The sequence below is a fragment of the Rhinatrema bivittatum genome, chromosome 3 (genome assembly GCF_901001135.1).
Source record: "Rhinatrema bivittatum chromosome 3, aRhiBiv1.1, whole genome shotgun sequence".
In the NCBI taxonomy this organism is placed as follows: Eukaryota; Metazoa; Chordata; class Amphibia; order Gymnophiona; family Rhinatrematidae; genus Rhinatrema; species Rhinatrema bivittatum.
In genome coordinates, this window is record NC_042617.1 from 524055808 (window position 1) to 524077041 (window position 21234).

General features: G+C 44.1%; 1 protein-coding gene across 8 annotated transcripts in view; it reads left to right on the top strand.

Moving 5' to 3' along the window:
• Window positions 1-21234, top strand: part of SLC5A6 (solute carrier family 5 member 6) — a 377063-nt gene that overhangs the window by 39909 nt on the left and 315920 nt on the right. For 6 of the 8 annotated variants that reach the window (XM_029596258.1, XM_029596266.1, XM_029596264.1 and 3 more), the window contains exon 2: window positions 16959-17724. In XM_029596258.1, coding sequence (XP_029452118.1) covers window positions 17392-17724 — 333 coding nt within the window. In that variant the 5' untranslated portion in view covers window positions 16959-17391. Of the gene's footprint in view, window positions 1-7086; window positions 7110-16602; window positions 16701-16958; window positions 17725-21234 lie in introns of those variants that run through there. The other 2 variants (XM_029596263.1, XM_029596259.1) reach the window with 2 other exon arrangements.

The following is a 21234-nucleotide window of genomic DNA, read 5'->3' on the forward strand; positions in this document are numbered from 1 at the left end:
GACTTGATCTAAAATAGTCCACTTCAACTCTCCAAACGTGTGGCTTTGCAGCCACACGTTTGGAGAGTTGAAGTGGACTCGGACTCGGTCTTTAAACAAACGAGAAGCTTTTTGGATTTTTTCTTTACAATCTCAAGCACCGATTGGGTTAAATGAACTATTGGATTGGAATTCAATTTTGTGAGCTCTGAAGTTCATATGTTCGCGCTTCGAATGGAGTCTGCATTTTGATTCGTTGTCTAGTCTATACGTCAGACGTTCAGAGCTCGATTGGGATTGGTGCATTACCGGCTCTACACCACGTTTTAAGGACGCTTCCGTTAGCCCATAGCGTTTCAGCCTGGACGGAGTCGTAAGTCCCACACTCGGAACCCACAGGCAATGGCCCAACACTAACCGACGTGACATCGGAAGAGGATCAACTCCCTGATGAAAGGTCTCAGTGCAGACCTGAAACGTGGCTACGTCGGTGACCCAGCAAATCATCAGATAAGTCGGGGTGTTGTATGAGCTCCTATTGTGAGCCATAAGAGACTGCCGTTTAAGCCTTTTTGGGTCGCGTCCATCAGCGGCTCTTTATTTGTATACCCTTGATTTGGGATCAGGCTGCGAGGAGTGTTCTTTTTACAATCTTTTGAACATTTGAGTGCACTTGAGCACCATTTTCATAGAGTCTCATTTCAAAAAATTTTTCAAAAAAAAGGATATTTATTGTAACACTGTTTTGTACACATATTGCACACACGGGTCGGAGGAGGGATGTTTATGATTACACTTTATAGTCATATTACCCCGGTTGGGGATTTATGATCTTGTATATGAAACATTCCTTCCCTTCCTTTAAAAATTTTTTTATATTGAAGTTTTCATTTTTTCATTCGTTTCACGAAGATTGAAGAGTTTTTGAGAGATTTGTTATATTTATATGAAGGTTCTTTTTTTGAGGTTTTGCTTAGCATAGTACGGACCCTTCTACAATCTTATGGGTGCCCATTGACAATTTTTGACCATTATTAATAACATCGAAGGTGCCGGCAGGCTGGTTCTAATGGGGCAGCTTGAGGAGGAGGGCTGGATTTGGCCTGCAGGCCATAGTTTGCCCACCCCTGGTCTGTAAGATATCTTGTCTTACTGTATGTCAAGCGATAGCTTTCTACATAGCATATAGATTTTTGTGCCTAAAGTAGGTCCTTCTAGAATCATGATAGAAGGCACCTGTGTGCACAGAGAAGAGGCCAATTCATCCTCACCATATGACTGTGGGGTCCCTTCAGTCTTATTTGTTCACATTGAAATTTAGAGTAGCCAACTTAAGGGGAAGATGGGCAGGTTTTGTGAGGACTGCCATCCTGCTGTCTTGTTACAGGTAAGTTAATTCTGCTTTCTCCGAGGACAAGCAGGATGGCAGTCCTCACATATTAGTGAATCCCTAGCTACAGGCTATCCCCAATAGGAAAAGGGAAGACAAACAAACAGGTGCCAAAGGGCATAATAGTATTTTTTTTGCTGGAAACGAGTTTTTTTCCATTTTTTTTTTTTTTTTATACCTATGAGGGGCAGCCCGGAAGAAAAAAAAAAAACGAACGGGCCCTAGAGTTGGATTTTACACCTCAAACAAATTTCAAAAAGATCAGTTTGCTCTCTCTGCTCAAACAGCAGTGACATGTGAATGTGTGGAGAGAACTCCATGTCACAGCTTCACACATCTCCTCCATGAGGACTGATCGCAGGTGCGCCGCCAACACTGCCATGGTTCAGACAAAGTAAACCTTGATATGGCCCACCAGATTCAGCCTCACCTGGGCATAATCGAAGGAGAAGCAATTTTCTAGCCATTGATTTATTTCAGAGATTTCTATTCTGTGTATTTTGCAAAATTCAAGGCAGATTGCAAGGTAACATTCACAAACAGTGAATATAAAAACAAAAAAATAAAAATAATGAACTTTTAAACCAATAAATATAAAAAAAAAAAAAAAAAAATCAAAACTTATGAGTGGTTAAAAATTGAACGAAAAAGACCTAACATAAAAATGTTAAAACAAAAAAAAAAAGTAAGCTGCTGGACCATCATGACACAGCTGATCAAGATAAGCTAGTCTATTATGCTGATCACTTTCTTATAGAAGAGAGTCTTAACTGTTTTTCTGAACATAGGGATATAGGCTATAATCCTAACTATAAGGTCAATTTTAAAAGCCTTGCTTGTGCAAAAATGGCCACATACATTTATATGTGGACCGTGTGGGAGGAGTGCATATTTTAAAAGCCGCAGTGTCCGTGTGCTAGCATACCAGTCCATGTGTAGAAAAGAGGCATATTAAGGATGTTGAAGGGGCATGGTCTGGGTGTGACTATACATACGCTCATAATGACGTATTTTAAAGCTGACATGCATGCACTTACTCATGTGAACTTGCTACAAGGGGTTTATGCACACAGCCGCAGAAAGACTTGATTAATCGCTTGCCATTTACCAGGCCACCTTCTGTCGACAAGTGCAAGCAAGAACTGCCGGGGGGGGAGACAGAGAGAGAGACAGGACCTCCAATGACTACTGGGGGACACTGGGAAAGCCTTTCTTTTCATTGTGGGGACAGGCAGAGTCCCATGAGAATACCCTCAGAGTATCAGGGATACATGGGCCACACAGATATTTTCAGCCTCCTGCAGTCGACTGTGCCTTACAGGACCAAAGAGCATCAAACAGGGATCTTGTGGGCCATGGGGGGGGGGGGGGGGGGGGGGGGGGGGTGTGAAGTAGCAGCTGTCACATATTGAGGGGTTTGAGATAGGGGGGGGGGGTGAAGTAGCAGCAGTCACATATTGAGGGGTTTGAGATAGGGGGACACTTTCATAGCAAAATGACTAATCATTCATAGCTTTAATGCGAAGGAGAGAGAGGAGAAGGAGATGGTACCCTGCACACACAGTCTACAGGACAAGGACTCATTTTTTTAGATCTGTCAGAGGAGGAAGTCATATGTAGATTCAGGTTTAATAAGCAAACCATACAGTATCTATGCCAGCAGTTAGAGACAGACCCACAACCCAACAGCCAGAGGGGCCATGCCTTACCTGCACATTTCAAGATCAACACTGCCCTAGCATTTTTTTTGCTACCAGCACCTTCCAAACTCCTCTTGGGGTCATGGCCAGCATAAACCAGTCCACCACCTCTGTTGTGCTTTGATCTCTTGCTGGCCGTCTTGCTGAGGAGAACACGCAAATATATATCCTTCCCTCAGAGCCAAGAACGGCAAGAACAATTCATGCAGGATTTCAATCAGGTGGTATGCTTTCCCTCTGTCCTGGGGGGGATTGATTACAAACACATAAGGGCACCAGGGGGAGATGAGGTGCCTACTGCAACCGCAAGGGCTTCTATTCCTTCAATATGCAGGTGGTTTGTGATGCTAAGGACCTCATCCTGGACATCATGCCCAAATTTTCTGGATCTATTCATGATACTACATCCTCTCGCGGTGAGGAATTCATGACTGCTTCCAGGAAGGACACATCACGGGGAGCTGCCTGCTTGGTAAGAAACAATCCTAGGATAACAAAATAGCACAACTAGCCTCCTCTGTGGGTGTCCCACATCTCCAGGAGGCCTGCCTGGCCCAGAGGAGAGCTCCAACCAAGCCAAATCCCTAATGTGCAGTCCAATCTGAAATCCTTTAATACTGTTCTGGTTTCTCCCTTTCAGGTGACTGTGGCTATTCCCTCAAAACCTGGCTCATAATCCCTGTGGCCACCCAATAGAATGCAGCGGGGGTGCGATACAACAGGCCCCAACAGATGACCAGAGCAGTCATTGAGAGAATCTTTGGCCTACTCAAAACAGGCTTCTGCTGTCTGGAAAGATCTGGAAGATGACTTCTCTACAATCCATCTAAAATCTGTCTAGTCTGCTGTATGCTACATAACTTAACTAAAACCAGATGCATGCCTCTTCCAGAGGGACTTCCTGAGAATAAAGATGAAGAGGAGGAGGAGCAAGAGCTCAGGCACGAGGAATTGCCAATTATACATCGCCACAGTCAAACCAGGCTTTAGAGATCATTGATAAAGATATTTTCATTGGTGATGACAGTGCTTTTATTTACATGTGTTTACCTGAGGGCAGAACAAAATTAACTTAATGCCTCTTTTCCTCCTCGTTTGGTTTTTGCTGGGCCCTGCAGGGGCTTTGGGTGACCCTTCTCTCAACCTCTTCCTCCGTGCAGGTCCAGTGCTGGACCAGGCTTCTGTGGAGGCTGGCTGCAGGAGGATCTGCCAGGTTTGGAAGGTGAAGCTGGTATGGCTGTGGCTGGCAAGGGGACAGTCTTCTGAGTAGCTCCCTTCACACAGCTGTCTGTTCATGAAGCTCTTCTCTAATGCCACACATTCCCTGCTTGAGAGCCTCTCCCTCCTCATGCATTGCCACCTGTAAGCCATGGCACTCTGGTCGCAGGGCCGCCACCTCCTCCACGATTTGGACATTCATGTCAATCAGGAGGCACTCGGCTGGCCTGGCCTGCACCTGAGGCTTGCCACCACCTTCCTCTGTAGAGAAAATCCATAGCAGCTTGCTGCTCTTCCAGTTCTGGCTTCTCTGGCTCTCCACATGGCTCTTGCATCAGTTCCCCCATGGTTGGGCCTTCCTGACCTACCTCCTCCTCCTCAGAGGAAGATGATGTTTTAGGGAGCTGGATTATGCAGTGCTGAGGCCTTTGCAGCCAGCTTGGCCCTGGTTGTTTCTTCCTGGCTGCCCACTGCAACCGGGAAATGGTACCTGCTTTAGTTGTGCTGCGAAATAATCTTGGATATGGTCTGTAAACTTGGCAATGAAGGTAATAAACCAAATAAAATGCAGTTTTACCTTTAAGATATGTACACAGCAATCTTTATTGGAAACTCAATCCCTGACACGGGACTGTGTTTTGCATGGGCTGCATCGGAAGGGACAGCTTACATGAGAAAGGATTGGCTTTTTTCGAAGTTAGAGTATATTGGCTAGACAAAAATCATTCCATTTCCGACCTGTGGTTTTTTGCATTAGAAATAGTTTCCCCTCCGCCCCATGGAGGTGATTTTTCAGCCCATACCGCATACATAATTAACCTATCCTTACAGTCCAGTGGTCTGTACTCAGGCACAGTGAGTTTTAGAAATTTTGGTATAGGTTTTCTGTGGCAGGGCTCCATCGGATAATGTTACCCATGTGTGAGGACTGACATCCTGCTGTTCTTGGTGAACACCTGTTATAGATAAAGCAGCATTGCTTACCTGTAAGCCTATAGAAACCTGAGTATTTGTACATGATTATAGAGATTTCTTTAACTTAGACAACATGGTATTGCTGATACTGCAATTTCTTAATCGTACCATCTTAAAAAAAAACTTGGTGATTGTGTGTGCCTTTTTTTTTAAATAAATGGCATCACTCTGTTTTTCACTACCACTTCACCCATATGCCATGCCTTTGCCATAATGGGTCAATTAATCAGGAGTGGAGGAAAAGCCTAGTGGTTATAGCAGCAGGCTACAAACCGAAAGACCAAGGCTCATGTCCCATGGTCGCTGCTCGAGACCTTGGGCCATTGCCTCAGGTACAAATAAAAATAAATTGTTCCAATTGTTTGAGTCTCCTCCTGCTCAAGATTTGATAACCATAATCCCTCTCTCCCCATCTTAATATGTTAGCCTAATGATACCCAAGAAGTTTGGGGAAATATTCTTCTTTGTTCCTAGATATCTTGAATTTATCTAAGGCTGTTCTCAAAGGGCCGGATTTTATAAATGTGCGCGAGCGCGTACTTTTGTTCGCGAGATTTTAATAGATACGCGCGGAGCCGCGTGTATCCATTAAAATCCGGGGTCGGCGCGCGCAAGGCTGTCCAAAATCGGCAGCCTGCGCGCACCGAGCCACGCAGCCTGCCTCCGTTCCCTCTGAGGCCGCTCCGAAATCCGAGCGGCCTCGGAGGGAACTTTCCTTCCACCCCCCCGCACCTTCCCTTCCCTTCCCCTACCTAACCCACCCCCCCGGCCCTATCTAACCCCCCCCCCACCTTTGTTGGCAAAGTTACGCCTGCTGAAAGCAGGCGTAACTTTGCGTGCGCCGGCCGGCTGCCCCGCTCCGTGTTCCGGTCCCGGGGGCTGGTCCGGAGGCCGTGGCCACGCCCGTGTCGCTGCCCCCAAAACGCTGCGTCACTCCGGACACGCCCCTTCATGCAAGCCCCGGGACTTGCGCGCGTCCCGGGGCTTGCGCGCACCGCCGAGCCTATGCAAAATAGGCTCGGCGCGCGCAGGGGGGGGTTTGGGGTAGGTTTTCGGGGGGTATGCGCGTACCCCTTTGAAAATCTTCCCCAAAGTTGGTAAATGCTAGCCTTTATTAAAAGGGTTCTGCATATTTGTGGACGACGTAATGTAGGGAATGATACAAGGGCCTCATCTTCTTCCTAGTTCTAAATACAGCTTCTTTCTGCTACTGAGCTCTCATCCTCTGATTTGGGGTTCCTCCTAGCTTAGCTTGTGCTTTTTTTTTTTTTTTCTTCTTTCTTCATCCTCTATTCCCACGTGCTTAGTTTACTCATCTTACTGTTCTCGTGGCTTTGTTCCTTCTCTGTTTTTAAGCTCATGCAGCCTCTTCTTTTTTTTTAATCATTTTTGCGGAGTTTACATAAAATGACAACTATATTACTACAAAGAACATAATCTAAAGCTAGGAATATCTTTGGGTCCCACTTATCAGAGCTAAGAAATGTCACAATGGCTGGAGGAGAGAGATAAAATTGTTTTCCTGATGGCTTGGCCTTCAGCATTCAGTTTGTTCAGGCCTTTCTATGTTTTCACAGTTTTACTTCTGTTAACTGTATTACTCATTCAGGGTTATGTGCACAGATTACCACAGTTTGCTTGTCAAACTTGAGACTACCCAAGGTCTCCAAGGCTTGTAAGGGTCCCTAAGACCTATGTAAAAAATGAGATACAAGGAGCCCATCGTATGGGTTCACAGTGCACACTTGGCTCTTTTTAGTGACTGAGGAGAAAAAGCAGTGATTGGAGGTAAAAAATAGTATATTAATTGGTAAGAAATGAATATGAAATGCAAGACTGTATCTGTGGTAAGTATAAACTGCTTTTGACTGATGACAATCTTTAATACTTCTCCCCTACCCTTGCTGTCAGGACAGGATTCGTGTAAAAAAGACAGGTATGCTCGGATCTTACATTTAAAATGTATGTTCGTAGAAGCTGATTTCTAGGATGAAAGCAGTGGAAAATGATCATTCTTTATGCCAAAGTAAAACAGACATCTAAAAAAAAGGGGTTGATTCCTCTGCAATTACATTGGGTCTGGATGGGTTAATGGGAAGAACAGAACCAAAATAAAAGGGCATCTGACAGTCCCCTATTTGTGGCACTATCCTGTTGTGTTATCTTTAATTTTTTTTTTTTTAATGCGGGGGCGAGGGAGTAGCTGTTACCAAAATTCCATTTTGATTGTTTTATATCAGTGGATCAAACCCTGTACCAGTATGATAATGGGACAAAGGAGCATATTGGAATGAGGCGTTGTCATCTGTCTCTTGTTTCTTATGCATGGAGATTTTCCTGGGCTCCAGGAGCCCACCATCTCCAAAATCTTGTGCTCAATATTCAGAGGGATAGCCTTGTTAGTCTGGTGTAGCAAAAGGGTGGCAACCAATTTACTGAGGCATGAACTTCCGAGGATTGAGTTAATTTCATCATGCATCTGATTTAAAATTTAGGAGTAAAAGGAATAGCTATTGTTCTCACTGAAGTCGATACTACTGAAGCAATAGCAAAAATATTATTTTAAAGCATTACTGTAACCTAAAGCAAAGCAGCAGCACCTCTTGCCCATAGTTTTTTACTAAAAAGATGGATATTTAACTCTACTTTCTAGAAAAAGGAATTCCATATTCTTTCCATCCGGTCTGTCATCTTGAGTCCCATCCCTCTGGTTCCATTTGGATTTATTTACTTGCCTTTGCAAGCCCAAACTCAATACAAGTTACATTTTGATACAGTATGCCCCTTACTACCAGCTTGGGTCCTGTGTACCACCAACCACCACACTTTTATTTATTTTTGTTTGGGCCGATTTGGTGTTGGCAAGCTGTGGGCTCAGGAGCAGGTACAGCGGCACTCAATTTATAGCAGACGTCCTGTGACAGCGGGTACCCAGTGGTGGAAGCGAGAGGGAAGACTGTCTGCAGTGACAGGAAGAGAAAGAGGACAGAATCTGCACAGAGGCAGGAGGACTGGCAACAGCCTAGGCTGGGCTCGGCAGCGATGGCAGCAGTCTGTGGATCTGTGAGAGAGGAGGATTCAGTGATGGCGGCAGGAAGAAGATCAGCAACAGCAGTAGGCGCACTGGAGCCTCAGTGCAAGTGAGCATCATTGAGGGCAAGAGCCAAGCCGAGGAGGGAATGTGTCTGAGTGATGCAGACGGAGAGAAGGCACTGCAGTGTGAAGCTACTTATTCAAGTAGTGTTGCTCTCTGTGCTTTGCCGTCTGGGCTGGGGAGTGAGAGGGTGTGACTGGCTGGGAGGGGAGTGCACCACCAACTTGAGCAGTCATCCGGTGCCCCTGCCCAGAGGGCTTATGGTTTGTGTTTCTACCTGAGGCAATGGAGGGTTGGTATAAATACCTCTTTCTTCCTAATGTCTCATCTCCTCTTCAGATGTTTCTATCCTATAGTCATCTTATCCTATCTAGTGGCAGTTTTGGTTCACCATAAATCTAAAGTCTTAGTGGATTAACCTTTGTAGGTTAATCTCATGATAGCTCCTTAGTAGTATGTACATTTCTAATACTGCAAGATGAAATGGTAACAATTTCTTATAAACATCAAGGAATTCAAAAAATCTTTACCTGCACAGCAGAGAATACAGCCATTCTCATTCAGGTTCTCGCACTTTTCTGATCTAGAAACTATACATGTCTATTTGAACATCTGAAACAATACAGTTCATTTCTGTTTAAAATCTGCTTTGGCTTAGGAGCCCAAATCAGCAAGATCATTGTTCAGATGCAGAAAGATCATACATCGGACAACCAGCAACAGCCTTGGTCTCCAACAGCTCCAGTTCTTGTGGGCTCCCTTTGTATATTCATGTCAGGGCCTCAGTTCAGGGTATGACCCTTTGTTAGGGTACAAAGGTGAGATGGGATGGCTTTTTGTCTTAAATTGTACATGGGTTCTTCAGTTTAATAACCATGAGCTTCCCTGCTGCTGTGTGCAGTAATAAATTGCTCCAAGGTTCAGACATTAACTGAACTAAATGAGAAACTGGCTAACAGCCTGAATATGATCATTGTAACTTTTCACCACTGTTTGTTTATTTTTTCTTATTCCGAGCAGTGTTTTCATTGTCAAGTGTTCAAAAATGACCTTCCATGAAAACAAACCAAATTTTCAGGGTTGTACATCTCCACTCTAGTTTTCGTCACAAAAGCTGATTTTACCTACATATAGTTTGTTTTTACAGTTTGTTTCTGGAGCCTTTTCTTGCAGGTATGGCTTTCAGGAATGGAGACCAATAGGAAATGCTTCCCTTGGTTGCTGCTGCTTCTGCTGCCTCTCATGGCCTTTTGATTGCCTACTCAGAACCAGTTGGGTGTAATAGGAGTTGAGAGCTGTAGCACTCGAGAGGCAACTTCTACCAGCCACCTACTCATGCTGGTGTGCTACCATGATACTTGTAAGGAGGGAGGAAAAAAAACAAAATATTTTGGAGGTGGGGAGAGGAGAGCAAAAGAAGGAGGGAGAGAACAACCTGGGAGAGAAATGGTGCATAGGGTGAGAAGGAAGTGAGCAAAGGACAAAATAAATGGAGGATCTGGCCTGCTGCATGGAATAAAACTAGGGCAGAGCACAGAGGAAGGTGGAAAATAGAGCACAAGCAGACCTAACGTAGATAAAAAGCTACACATTTGTTGGAGGAGAGAAGGGGATCCTGGTGAGAGAGCAAAATTTAGGTGAAAGAGAGAGGAAAATTGATTCTTACCTACTAATTTTCGTTCCTGTAGTACCAAGGATCAGTCCAGACCACTGGGTTGTCTCCCTTCCAGCAGATGGAGTCAGAGAAAAAAAGCTGAAAGGCACCCCCTCTTACACTGGTGTGCCACCTGCGATCCTTCAGTATAATCAATACCATAGCAGAATGAAACGTATCATAACCTCAACATAAAAAGCAATGGCTATATCAAACCACTTAATGAAAAAACTGCATAACTTCTGGAACTTATGTACATGGAGGGAGTACTTCCATATGCAACATGAATGCTGTCCACTTGAGGATATTCTGCAGAATGAAAACTATACCTAATGGACTCTCCAGATTCCATGGGCGGGCATCTGGACTGATCCTTGGTACTACAGGAACAAAAATTAGCTGGTGGCTCTTTATGTCAGAAACAATATCCAAGCATCTTGAGCTTCAAGGAAGATGAGGCAATGAAGAAGCACAATGGGCCGACCTAAAAAAAGATGATGGGGCATCCATTTATACTGGAGTGGTTTACAGGCCTCCAAACCAAAAGGAAGAGCATGACAGAGCTCACGGGAACGACGGCTACTACCTGGTGATAATACACTTAGTCAATAAACATACACACGATTAATGTGACTCCAAGATTGCTCTAAGCGTCAGTGGCAATGAGGAAATGTGGAAAAAAGGATTTGCATTCATAAAAAAAGTGGGGAGTAGTTTGCTTGTTACTGCGGTTACTTCCCCAAACCGAATAAGCCGGATACTTCACTTTCAATGCATATCCAGCATAGCTCTCTGCTTCAATGGCAGGGGGAATGAAGAAAAGTGGATCTATATTCAGGCAACAACCAACAAGGACTGAATTACATAGTCTGGATAAACAGATAAGCATGGGTGTAGCTTGCTTATTGCAGTGGTTAATACCCCTAACTAATTAAGCTATTTCACTTAGATGCAGTTTAAACACTGCTCTCTACATTACTGGTGGGGGTGGAAGGGAAATAGAATAAAAAAAGGTTACTAAGAGCCAAGAGTAACGGATAATTATGAGAGAGAAAAAAAAAGTGCGAAAGCTTGCTGGGCAGACTGGATGGGCCGTTTGGCCGCCTTCTGCTGTCATTTCTATGTTTCTATAAGAACCAATTTTCCTTCCCTGTACGTAACAGGATCAGTCCAGACCGCTGGGATGTACCCAAGCTGCCCTAAATGGGGTGGGATCTGGAGAGTCCCGCTCGAAGAACACTACTGCCAAAACAGTCTCCATCCGGAGCACGGATGTCCAAACTGTAATGCTTAGCAAAAGTGTGTAAAGATTTCCAAGTAGCCGCTCAGCAAGTTTCCTGTGGCAAAACAAACTGACTCTCTGCCCAAGATGCCGTCTGAGATCAAATTAAATGCGCTTTAAAACCATCCGGTACTGCGCGCCCAAGACACATATTTATTTATTTATTTATTTAAAAACTTTTATATACCGGTATTAGTATGCATACATCATACCGGTTTACAATGTAACTTTAAAGGTAGAAATTACAATGAACAGGGAGGGCGAACAAGGAGGAGTATACAAAGAGCAGGAGGTGGAGGAATTAAAGCAATAAATAAAACTGCAACGGACTATTTACAGGAATATACAAGGCGTAGGCAAGATACTTGCAGAAGTCGGTGTACTTAATCAGGGTAGGCTTGACGGAAGAGCCATGTTTTAAGTTTTTTTCTGAACTTGGCGTAACATGGCTCTAGCCTGAGAGTGGTAGGGAGGGCGTTCCATATATGTCGAAGTTATGGCTTCCTTCAACCATCTGGCAATAGTGGCTTCGGTTGCCTTAGGTCCTTTCTTAGGACCACTCCATAAGACAAACAGATGATCAGACAAACGAAAAGCATTAGTGACCTCCAGATAGCGAAGCAGAATCCGCCACACATTTAATCTTCGCAAGTCGTGAGCCTGAGGCGAATTCCAATCTAAATTCGTGAAGGCAGGCAACTCCACGTTCTGATTCAAGTAAACCTCCGACACGACCTCCGAAATCCTAAGAAAAGGCTCCCTAAAGGACAAGGCTTAAAGCTCAGAGATGCACTGTGCCAAAGTGATAGCCACCAGGAAAATCACCTTAAGTGTCAAGTCTTTCAAGGTGGCTTGTTTTAAAGGCTCAAAGGGAAGACCGCACAAGCCAAGGAGAACCAGATTCCATTGCTCCTACCATGTGACAGTACCGACCAATGGCACTGGTAACCCCTGTCACATAGTAAGGGCAAAGGGCCACTGGCGTCATTTTGATTATTGGCAGGCAACAGCCCAAGAGCAGGAGACGGCTCCCGGGGACTCTCGAATGACCACCAGGGACTTTTGGCAAGTCTTGGCGGGGTCAGGAGGGTGGGGGGTTGTAGTTAATTTAAATTTGAAGGGTTGGGGTGGAGTTTTGTTAATTTTTAATTTAATTTTTTTTTTTTCAACAAAAGAGAACGATAAGTTTTCTGATCAGGGGAGTGGACTGAAATAGCTCTCCCCAGACCCAAAAATGGGACAAAAAATTGCTCCATAAGACACACAGACGCCCGGGAACAGAGATGGTTTAACACACTTTTTTTTTTTTTTTTTAATTTTCCCCCTCTGAATCCTAGGTGCGTCTTATGGAGTGAAAAATACGGTATGTTAACGCTTAACATTGAATGAATGTAGGCTGGTCAAGGCAATCCTGCCCTTTTTGGGAATTTGCTTTTAAACAGTAAGCTTAGTACAAGGATTATTGAGCATGCTGTTTGAAAGCACACCACAGTCATGCCAGGGATAACATTTCAGAGAGACTATATAAATATTCTGACTAGGCAGGAAACTGAAACTTAAAAAAAAAAAAATATAAAAAATATTTGCAAGCATTTATCCATTTCCTTCACAATGCTAATTTCAAAGTAATAGGCACAGTGAGAAACATATATCAGAGAGAGCACACATTTGGATGAGTTCCTGGAGGAGAAGTCCATAAATTGCTATTAATCAAGTTGACTTAAGGAATAGCCACTGCAATCCTGGCCTTAGTAGCATGGGATCTATTTAATGTTTGGGTACTTGCCAGGTACTTGTAGCCTGGATTGGCCACTGTTGGAGACAGGATGCTGAGCTTGGTCTCAACAAGAATGGCAACTTCTTATGTTATGTTCATATAAACCTTTTTTAGTGTTAAGCGATTAATAAATATGAATAAATGTTTAACTATTCAGGTCACATCTTCTTCATGGCTAAATGCAAGGCTGCAGTTTACCAGAGAGAGGAGAATTCCAGAGAAAAATATTAAATATACCATCAACAATTTAATAAGGAAAGGAGCTGCTTGCCAGACAAGTGGGTACAAACTCATGTACAATTAGACAAAAGAAAAACAATGCCCGTGCTCAAGATGAGTTACAATTCAAAGACAGAACTTGCAATCTAACAGACTGATGCAACAGGGTGCATTCAGCCGACTGCAATTTTATTCACAACTGTGCTTGTGTTTTGTGTGTGTAAACTTGACTGCTGATGCAGCATGTAGTTCTATGTGTGCAAACCATACATTTAAAACTGTGCGGGCTGCTTAGCACCTTCACATGGAAATCCGTGCAAATAAGGGTATCGAGCAGTACCTCCTGAGGCAGAGGTGCACCCGCCTAACCCAGGTACGCTGGAAATGTTACCCCTGGTCACAGATGGAGTAAAGTTTCCAGCGCCCAGTCTACTTAATACTCTGTCCCTGAGCACATTGCATGTGCCACAGGTATGCTCTGTTTGCAGACCATGTGCTGTCCTGTGATGGTGCGGAGAAGATCCTGCTTCCCCCAAGCGGAAGCTGAAATCACTAGCTGCGGAAACAGATACTTACCCTAAACTATTTCACTTAAAAAAGCACGTGAGAAGAAAATTGAGGACATAATGCCGGACCAACACAACTTTTTATATTAAAGGCTACGCCACTCCTATCAGAAAAGCAGTTTCCTAAGGAAACATGTATTTCTGACTTGCAATAAATCCCACTTGGTGTGCACCAGGAGCAGCAATTACAAACTTGATCCTCCAATATTCTATTGCTTCTTGTTTATCAGAGGCTGATGGCAGCAAAGTAATGCCCCCCCCCCCCCCCCATGCTGAACACACATTTTAACTCCCAATACATTTAGAGTACTGCATCGGGAGTTTTAAAAAGTAACTTGTGCATTAGAAAACTGCACACTGAATTTCAGCAGATGGTTTCAAATCACAGCGTTCTGCGCCTGTAAGGTTGTACCTGGGACAATGGAGGTAAGGAGACTTGCCCCAAGGTCACAAGGAGCATCGGTGGGAGAAGCAGATCTGAATTCTGTCTTCCCTGGTTCTCAGCCCACGCCTCCGCTTCATGTAGGCGTGTCAAATTCATTGCACGTTTGGGTCAGACTGGAAAAATATCCTTGAAGGGGGGAAGGTTCCCCCTCCAATGTTGAAGCCAGTTGGGGAGGGAGGGGGCCATTGTTCTCCCTCCAACTGTATCTGTATAGCCTGCCACTTTTTAAGGTCACACTAGGGTCAACTTTTAAATGCGACTACATTGGTCTGATTCATACTTTTCCACCAGTGTGTGGTCGGAAAATAACTTTTTTCTGTCTATGTGGATGGCCAGTGCTCACATTTGGGGGGGGGGGGGGGGGAGAGCTGAGACCTTACAGAAGTCTTTGTGACTTGAAGGCCATGGCAGCCCATTGTTGTACTTGTAGGAGCTGGGAGTCCCTAGAGGCTGTAAGACTCTCGAGTTGAGCCCAAAGCTTTTTTTTCCCACCATTGGCCCTGTCAGCTCTTAATGGGCTGTGCGGGTCTGAGAAGAGGCAGCGGTAGGGTGGCCGAAAAGCTTCTGCCATGATGGCCTGTGAGGAGGAGAGGCCTAGAGTCTGAGGCTGCTTGCTATTCCACGGTGAACCTGGAAGTGACACACTGGATTCTTCTGTGTGTAACAGCTGGCACCAATCTATTGGCTAGGCAGCGACCGCATTTTAGTTATTTGTTTATTCTTCCTTTCCTGACTGGCCAGCCACTGCAAGAGAGCAGTGCGATGGAGGCATTGTTGGCCTTGAACACGGAAATGAGATGAATCCAGCGAAGCATGAGGCAGTGGTGATATACGGTTCAACATGCACTGTACAATGGTGACAATTATTATGCTTCTATAAGTGCCTTTCCCAAAGAGCTGGTCCAGGGTGATTCCCAGGGCCAGGGTGACCACTGTACCAAGACACTCCAGGTCTGGAACACACTACTAGCCCCAGAAACTTATTTCGTGTCTGCCCCAGGAATTAAAATTTCCGAGTCCGGAACTCCAGATCAGATCCCACTTGCACACCGCACCATAGACTAACACTAGCCCCAGAAATGTGAGTAAACTTTTTTACTCCACCTCTGATCTAGGAGTTAAATTTCCAGCATTTAAAAGTTTGGGAATTAAGCCTATGCTGTTTCCTTCATCGGGGAGCAATAGCATTGCCTTTTCTAGTATGGGATTTGTGGCGGTTTCACTAACTTGTGTGCACATTTATCTCCTGTTTTTTGTGCTCATTTGTTGTGCACTGAAATCCTTCTTAAATTGTTAATAAAGTTATGATAGTAAAAATGTGCACTTAGCCTAGCGCAACTTATTACATCAGCCTCAAGGGGAGTGCATTTTTCTTCCCTGACCTGTGGACGCCTTCCCTTCTCCCATCGCACCCAGGTGAATTCCTCACTCTGCTACTACTATTACACGTTTATATAGCACTAGTAGACAGAGCAGCACTATACAGACAATAGAAGAGGCAGTGCCTGTTCTCATTTTCCAGTCTCCCCCCCCCCCCCCCCCCACACACACACTCAGTGTTCTTACTGTGGTCCTGTTACAGCTGCTGCTGCTGCTACTTTACAAGCCCTAATTGGGATCTGAAACCACTATCCTGCTTACAGCTGACAAAATCCCCCTGTTTCTTACATTGCTTGTCAGATGTGTAAAAGCATTTTAGTATTTCCTTTTTGTCTACTTCTGCTACAAATCTTGAACTTCTGTAAAGGAGAGAAGCAAGGAGCAGCTAGTATAGTTTAAACAAAGCAAAACTGTAAAATCTAATCTGCAAAATAAAAAATCTTTCCATGTGCAGTGACTTCACACCATGTAATGAAATTCACACTTAAGACATGCCCCAGAATTTATCCCCAAGGCTGCTGCTGTAGAAGGCTAGGGACCTTGCTCAGAAATACTTCGGAGTCTGTATCCATATAGAGTGAAGCAGGTATATATTTCAGATTTATTAGCGTTTTTAAAATTGTAAAGCAGTTGGAGAAAGCTGCTTCTCCCTGTGTCTCAGGCTGAAGTAATCTCACTGCCACTATAATAACAAATAAGGGGGAGCTGGTGTGTTTGGCTGACTTGCTCCTTCTGATATTTATACTGGCAAGGCTGCTGCACAAAGACTTAAAAAGTGGCATTTATAATTCTAGGACTTTATTAGATTCTCAGCGGGTGCTAGAGCTGTCCTGTGATACGCTGGCACTAGATTGCATGGCCTTCTTACTTTGATACCATGAAATCTAGGTGAAAGTGTGCCATGTGACCTTAAAAGTTGTATAAAGGAAGCTCGGACAGCTTTGAAAGCAGGCATGTAAAAGTTTAATCTTTACTGCAGAGCCAGACGACTGGAGTTAGCTTATCAGAACAGATTGGCTAGGTATTTTCTCAACCTTTGATCGCCCCCCTTGTTGAGTTTACAGCCTGTGTTCTTGTGTTCCTTACTCTGATGCTTGAACAGTTAAGGCTATAAAATCTCCCAGTGGTCCCTTTTAGAGGCTTCTCAGGTTTATAAGGCAGGGAAACCCTTTGTTTCTCTCATGAGTATAGATGTCAGAAAAGCTCTTAAAAATAAGACTGTGAACAGTGAATTTAAGATATGAAATGGAAGCTGAATAACTATGTTTTTATTTTTCAGGCAGCACCTCCTTTCTTCTGAGGATTTCCAAGACTGACAGTGGCGTTTGAATGGCCGAGCAGCACCAGATGGGATTGGTTTGGTGGTTGCTGGCTGTAACTCTGTGGTGTATAAAGAAACCCAGGTCCTACTGTCCTTAAAGCCTTACTATACAGTTTGAAGTAGCCCAAGTCGCTCTTTGGAAGCATGAAGATGTCCTGCATTTTCCAATGATACATTCCTAAGCAAGATTTGACTGGAGGATTTAACAAAGTGGAAAACTGATTATTACAAGACACTGAGATTTTAAGCCAGACCTGGACTGGCCTAATCTGCACCATAATAGAGGGCTCCGAAGGATTTAAGGTTCAGGGATGAAAAGCATGATAAAACCACCAATTTTGCTATAGCTAAAACTCTTCAAACTGAGGAGCCTTCCCCCTGCATCCCTACCATGATGAAGTTTACGACAACGGATTACATTATCTTTGTGTTCCTCCTGCTCCTGTCCTCAGGGATTGGGCTGTTCCATGCATTTACCGGAGGGAAGCAGCGAACCACCCAGGAGTTTCTGCTTGCGGACCGCAGCATGAGCTTCCTGCCTGTGGCACTGTCTCTGCTGGCCACCTTTCAGTCGGCAGTGGCTATCTTGGGGGTTCCCTCCGAGATCTATCGCTTTGGTACAGAGTACTGGTTCTTGGGCTGCTCGTACATTTTAGGCCTTGTCATCCCAGCACACATCTTCATCCCAGTGTTCTACCGGCTGAAGCTGACCAGCACCTATGAGGTAAGCTGGGGTAACCTGCAGACCACCTTCTTGATTTTGAGCTTGTAAAATAAGTGAGTGGGAGATGTCTCGAAGTTCTGCAGAATGCTGTTCTCATAATTAGGGAAGGGATATGCTTAAGGACTTAGAATCCAATTTTAATTTTGCAAATACTAAAACTAGCATTAAACCACAGGCTCACATAAAAGATTTTTGCATTAAGTGCATCCATTTATTTGTATGAAAATCAAAGCAGAAAAATGTTATGTCAAGCTGCTGCTTGCATACAGTTGGCATAGCACTTGGCTGTAAAGGCTGTGGGTGTGTAGTTATGAGGTGCTAACTGTGGGTCATTGGGCAGAGTTCAACGAGCTGTGGTTTTGTAATTCCCGTTTCGTGGCTTTCTGGAAGCTGTTAGTTGGTCTTGCTTCACGAAAGCATCTTTCCCCTGGCATAGTGACTCTCTGATCAACTCCTTGCTTGTGCCTGTTGGCATCGTGTCTTGACATGCATGGTCAAGCTCATAGGCACATTGTGCTTTCTCAGCCTTTATCATGTCCCATTTGCCTAATGCCATGACAAGATTCTCTCTAAAGTGTGATATACTTTTATCCCCTTTCTATAACCACCCACTTCATTGTTAAAACTGTATCCTTTTATGATTTACAAAGCATCGGGTACCACATATGTATAAATACAGTCAACGTAAAATTTGTTTATCCACATTGGATGCCTCCCATGCCCATTGCATCAAGTAGCAGCACTGCTAAATGAAGACCAGATAGAAATGAAGGGGTTTATGTCACCAAACACCCCATATGTCACAGGAGACTCTGGAGCCAATGTAATAAGCTGTGCTAGAACAAGTGCACATTGTTATACATGTAACTTGCCTTAATGGGATTCTGTAATCAAGTGTTGACATAAAATAAATAGTCATGATTTAGTGCACAAAAAAGTGTGTACAAATCCCATGGTAATGAAGGCATTAGCTGTTAATTTTAATGCAGGGAGGTGCATTAAAGCCCCAAAAACTTTTTAATGCTGGAAATTTTAAACACTGGGTCAGAGACAGAGTAAAATTAACTATTTCTGGGGCTAGTGTTTAGTCTAGTCTATGGTACTGTGACAGCGTGGTCTTGGACCTGGAGTTCTTGAATGCAGTGCTCCTGGACTTGGGGTGGATCACCATTCGTAGAAACCACAGACTTAACACTAGCTCCAGAAATGTGAGCTAACTCCTGGGTCCAAAAGAGGAAAAAAAAGTTAAATTCCAGAGTCTTTAAAAAAACAAAAAATCAAAAACAGGTTAAGCTCTTGGATACCCTAGTTTGGACTCCTGAGTCAGAGTGTCTCTGCTCCGGGGCCCTCGAGCCAGAGAGACTCTGCCCTGTCCCTCACCTACCGACCTGCTCCCCCCTATATTTACATTACTTGGCTTCACTGCCAACCATTTAAATATGGTGGGTGTTCAGCTGAGGTCACGTTATGCCAGTCCTAGTGCACCTTTTTCAGTTTTATTCACACCAATCATATTTTATGCATTTACTGATATTGAAACTAATGTAATGTAATATGGTGCGCTAGGCTGACTATACAGTTTTACTCGGGTGTGCAGATGTTTTTGTTTGTGTGTCTTTTCTTTTAAACTCCAGATGCATTTGCATACCATTAATTTACTGCATCCGGAGTTAACTGGTGTGAGTAAAGAAAATGCATTCTAAACTCTAGCAGACATTTTTTTTATTCATGTTTTATTACGTTGGTCTGCTATCTGTAGAAGCATTATATCACCAACATTATAACTGTAACCAGTCACCACACAATCTGTTGAACATATATTGCTGGCAGCCCCTAGGTTGGAACACAGGCATAAGCATGGGACATGGGGGTATTGCTAGTGCTGTAGCATCCTGAGAGTCTGAGCTAACACCAGCTTCCAGCTAAAAGGGCCCACATCGGTCTTCCTTCCTAGTTGACCCAATATCGCCACCTCTGGGCAAGTACAGCAAGAGAAATGCATACTCAATGTCCCCCATCTTCCCTCCTATTACCCTGCACACTTTCTAAACTAGAAGAGTAAAGTATGGGAGGATTGGTGGCCAGAGAGACTGCATTCAGCCCTGCCACAGTGCTGCTGCTTTTGCTGTGGCCCATTGGAAGAGGTGAGATTGAAAAAAGGGCAGGAAATGGGTAGAGAGGGAATGGGGTGGGGGTAGTAGGAAAAGGGAATGAGAGGAGGGACAGTTGGGATGAGTGAAAGGTTGAAGTATTTAGGGCCTTCTTGAGGAAATAGGAGGACTGCCTTTGTGGTAGAGAAGCCTTGCAAGCAGGAAGTAGTTGTGAAAAATAGACCTGTAGAGGGGAGGGAGGCCAACCATCTTATTTGGGACAACTCAGGGGTGCATTTGTGACCATGGGGAAGGCTGAAAATGTGGGTTGGATTAGGTATGGTTGCTAGTAATAAGACACTTTTCTTGGAGAAGTTTTTTTTTTTTTTGTAATTTTCTGTTTATTATCAGGTATAAGTATCGTAACATGCCATATACCATATAGCGAACACTTGACACTATACCAAATCATGTACATACAATGTAAACAACCAAAACCATATGCAAAATAAGTACATACGTAAAAAGCAAGCAACCAGAATATCCCTTTTTCTCCCCATCCCCCCCTCCCTAACCCACGCCATGCTCAAACATTATGAGATCTAGTCCAATGCTGAAAAAGGTTCCAAGTTTTATGGTAATTATCCAGCTTGTCTCTTCTCAAGGCCGTCAAATACTCCATATGTGCAATCCCCTTCAGTCGACATAAGACCTGTGAAAAAGGAGGCGTACAGGAATCCTTCCAATGACGGGCTATTTCGCCCCTCACCGCTAGCGCCACAGCTCTGACAAAATAGCCATGGGGTGTAGATACCTGCTGATTCAAAAAGCTCAACAACATTTCCTTGGGTTGGAGCTGAAGATCCATCTGCAATAAGAGTTTCAACCAATTTTCGGTATATTGCCATAAAGAGTGCACTTTAGGACACGTCCACCACATGTGGTAGAACGTCCCTTCCTGGCCACAGGATCGCCAACATAAGGCATCCTTCCGTAAGCCCATATTGTGTAATTTACTCGGGGTAACATACCACCTAAATAACATTTTGTAGCTATTCTCCACTAAATGGGCCGCTATAGAGCTGCGGCTACTAGCAATATAACATTCATCCCACTCCCGATCAGTAAGAGGTACACCCAAATCAGCGTCCCAAGCTTTAAGGTGCTTCGGCTGTAATGTTCTTGGAGAAGTTTTGACTAAATTTGGAAGTTGCATGTGGCTGTGTTTTGGTTTTGTGGAAAACTTCATTTTTCTCGTGTGATTTTTTTTCTCATTCTATTCCGGGTCCCTCTTGGTGCCCTCTCATAGTCAGGGATTTTGGCAATTTAGGTAAGTGGTTTTTTTTTTTTTTTTTTCCTTTCAGTCTATTCCCCCGTGGCGGTGGTGCATCGGTGCTTGCTGGCCATAGATGCCCCGCCT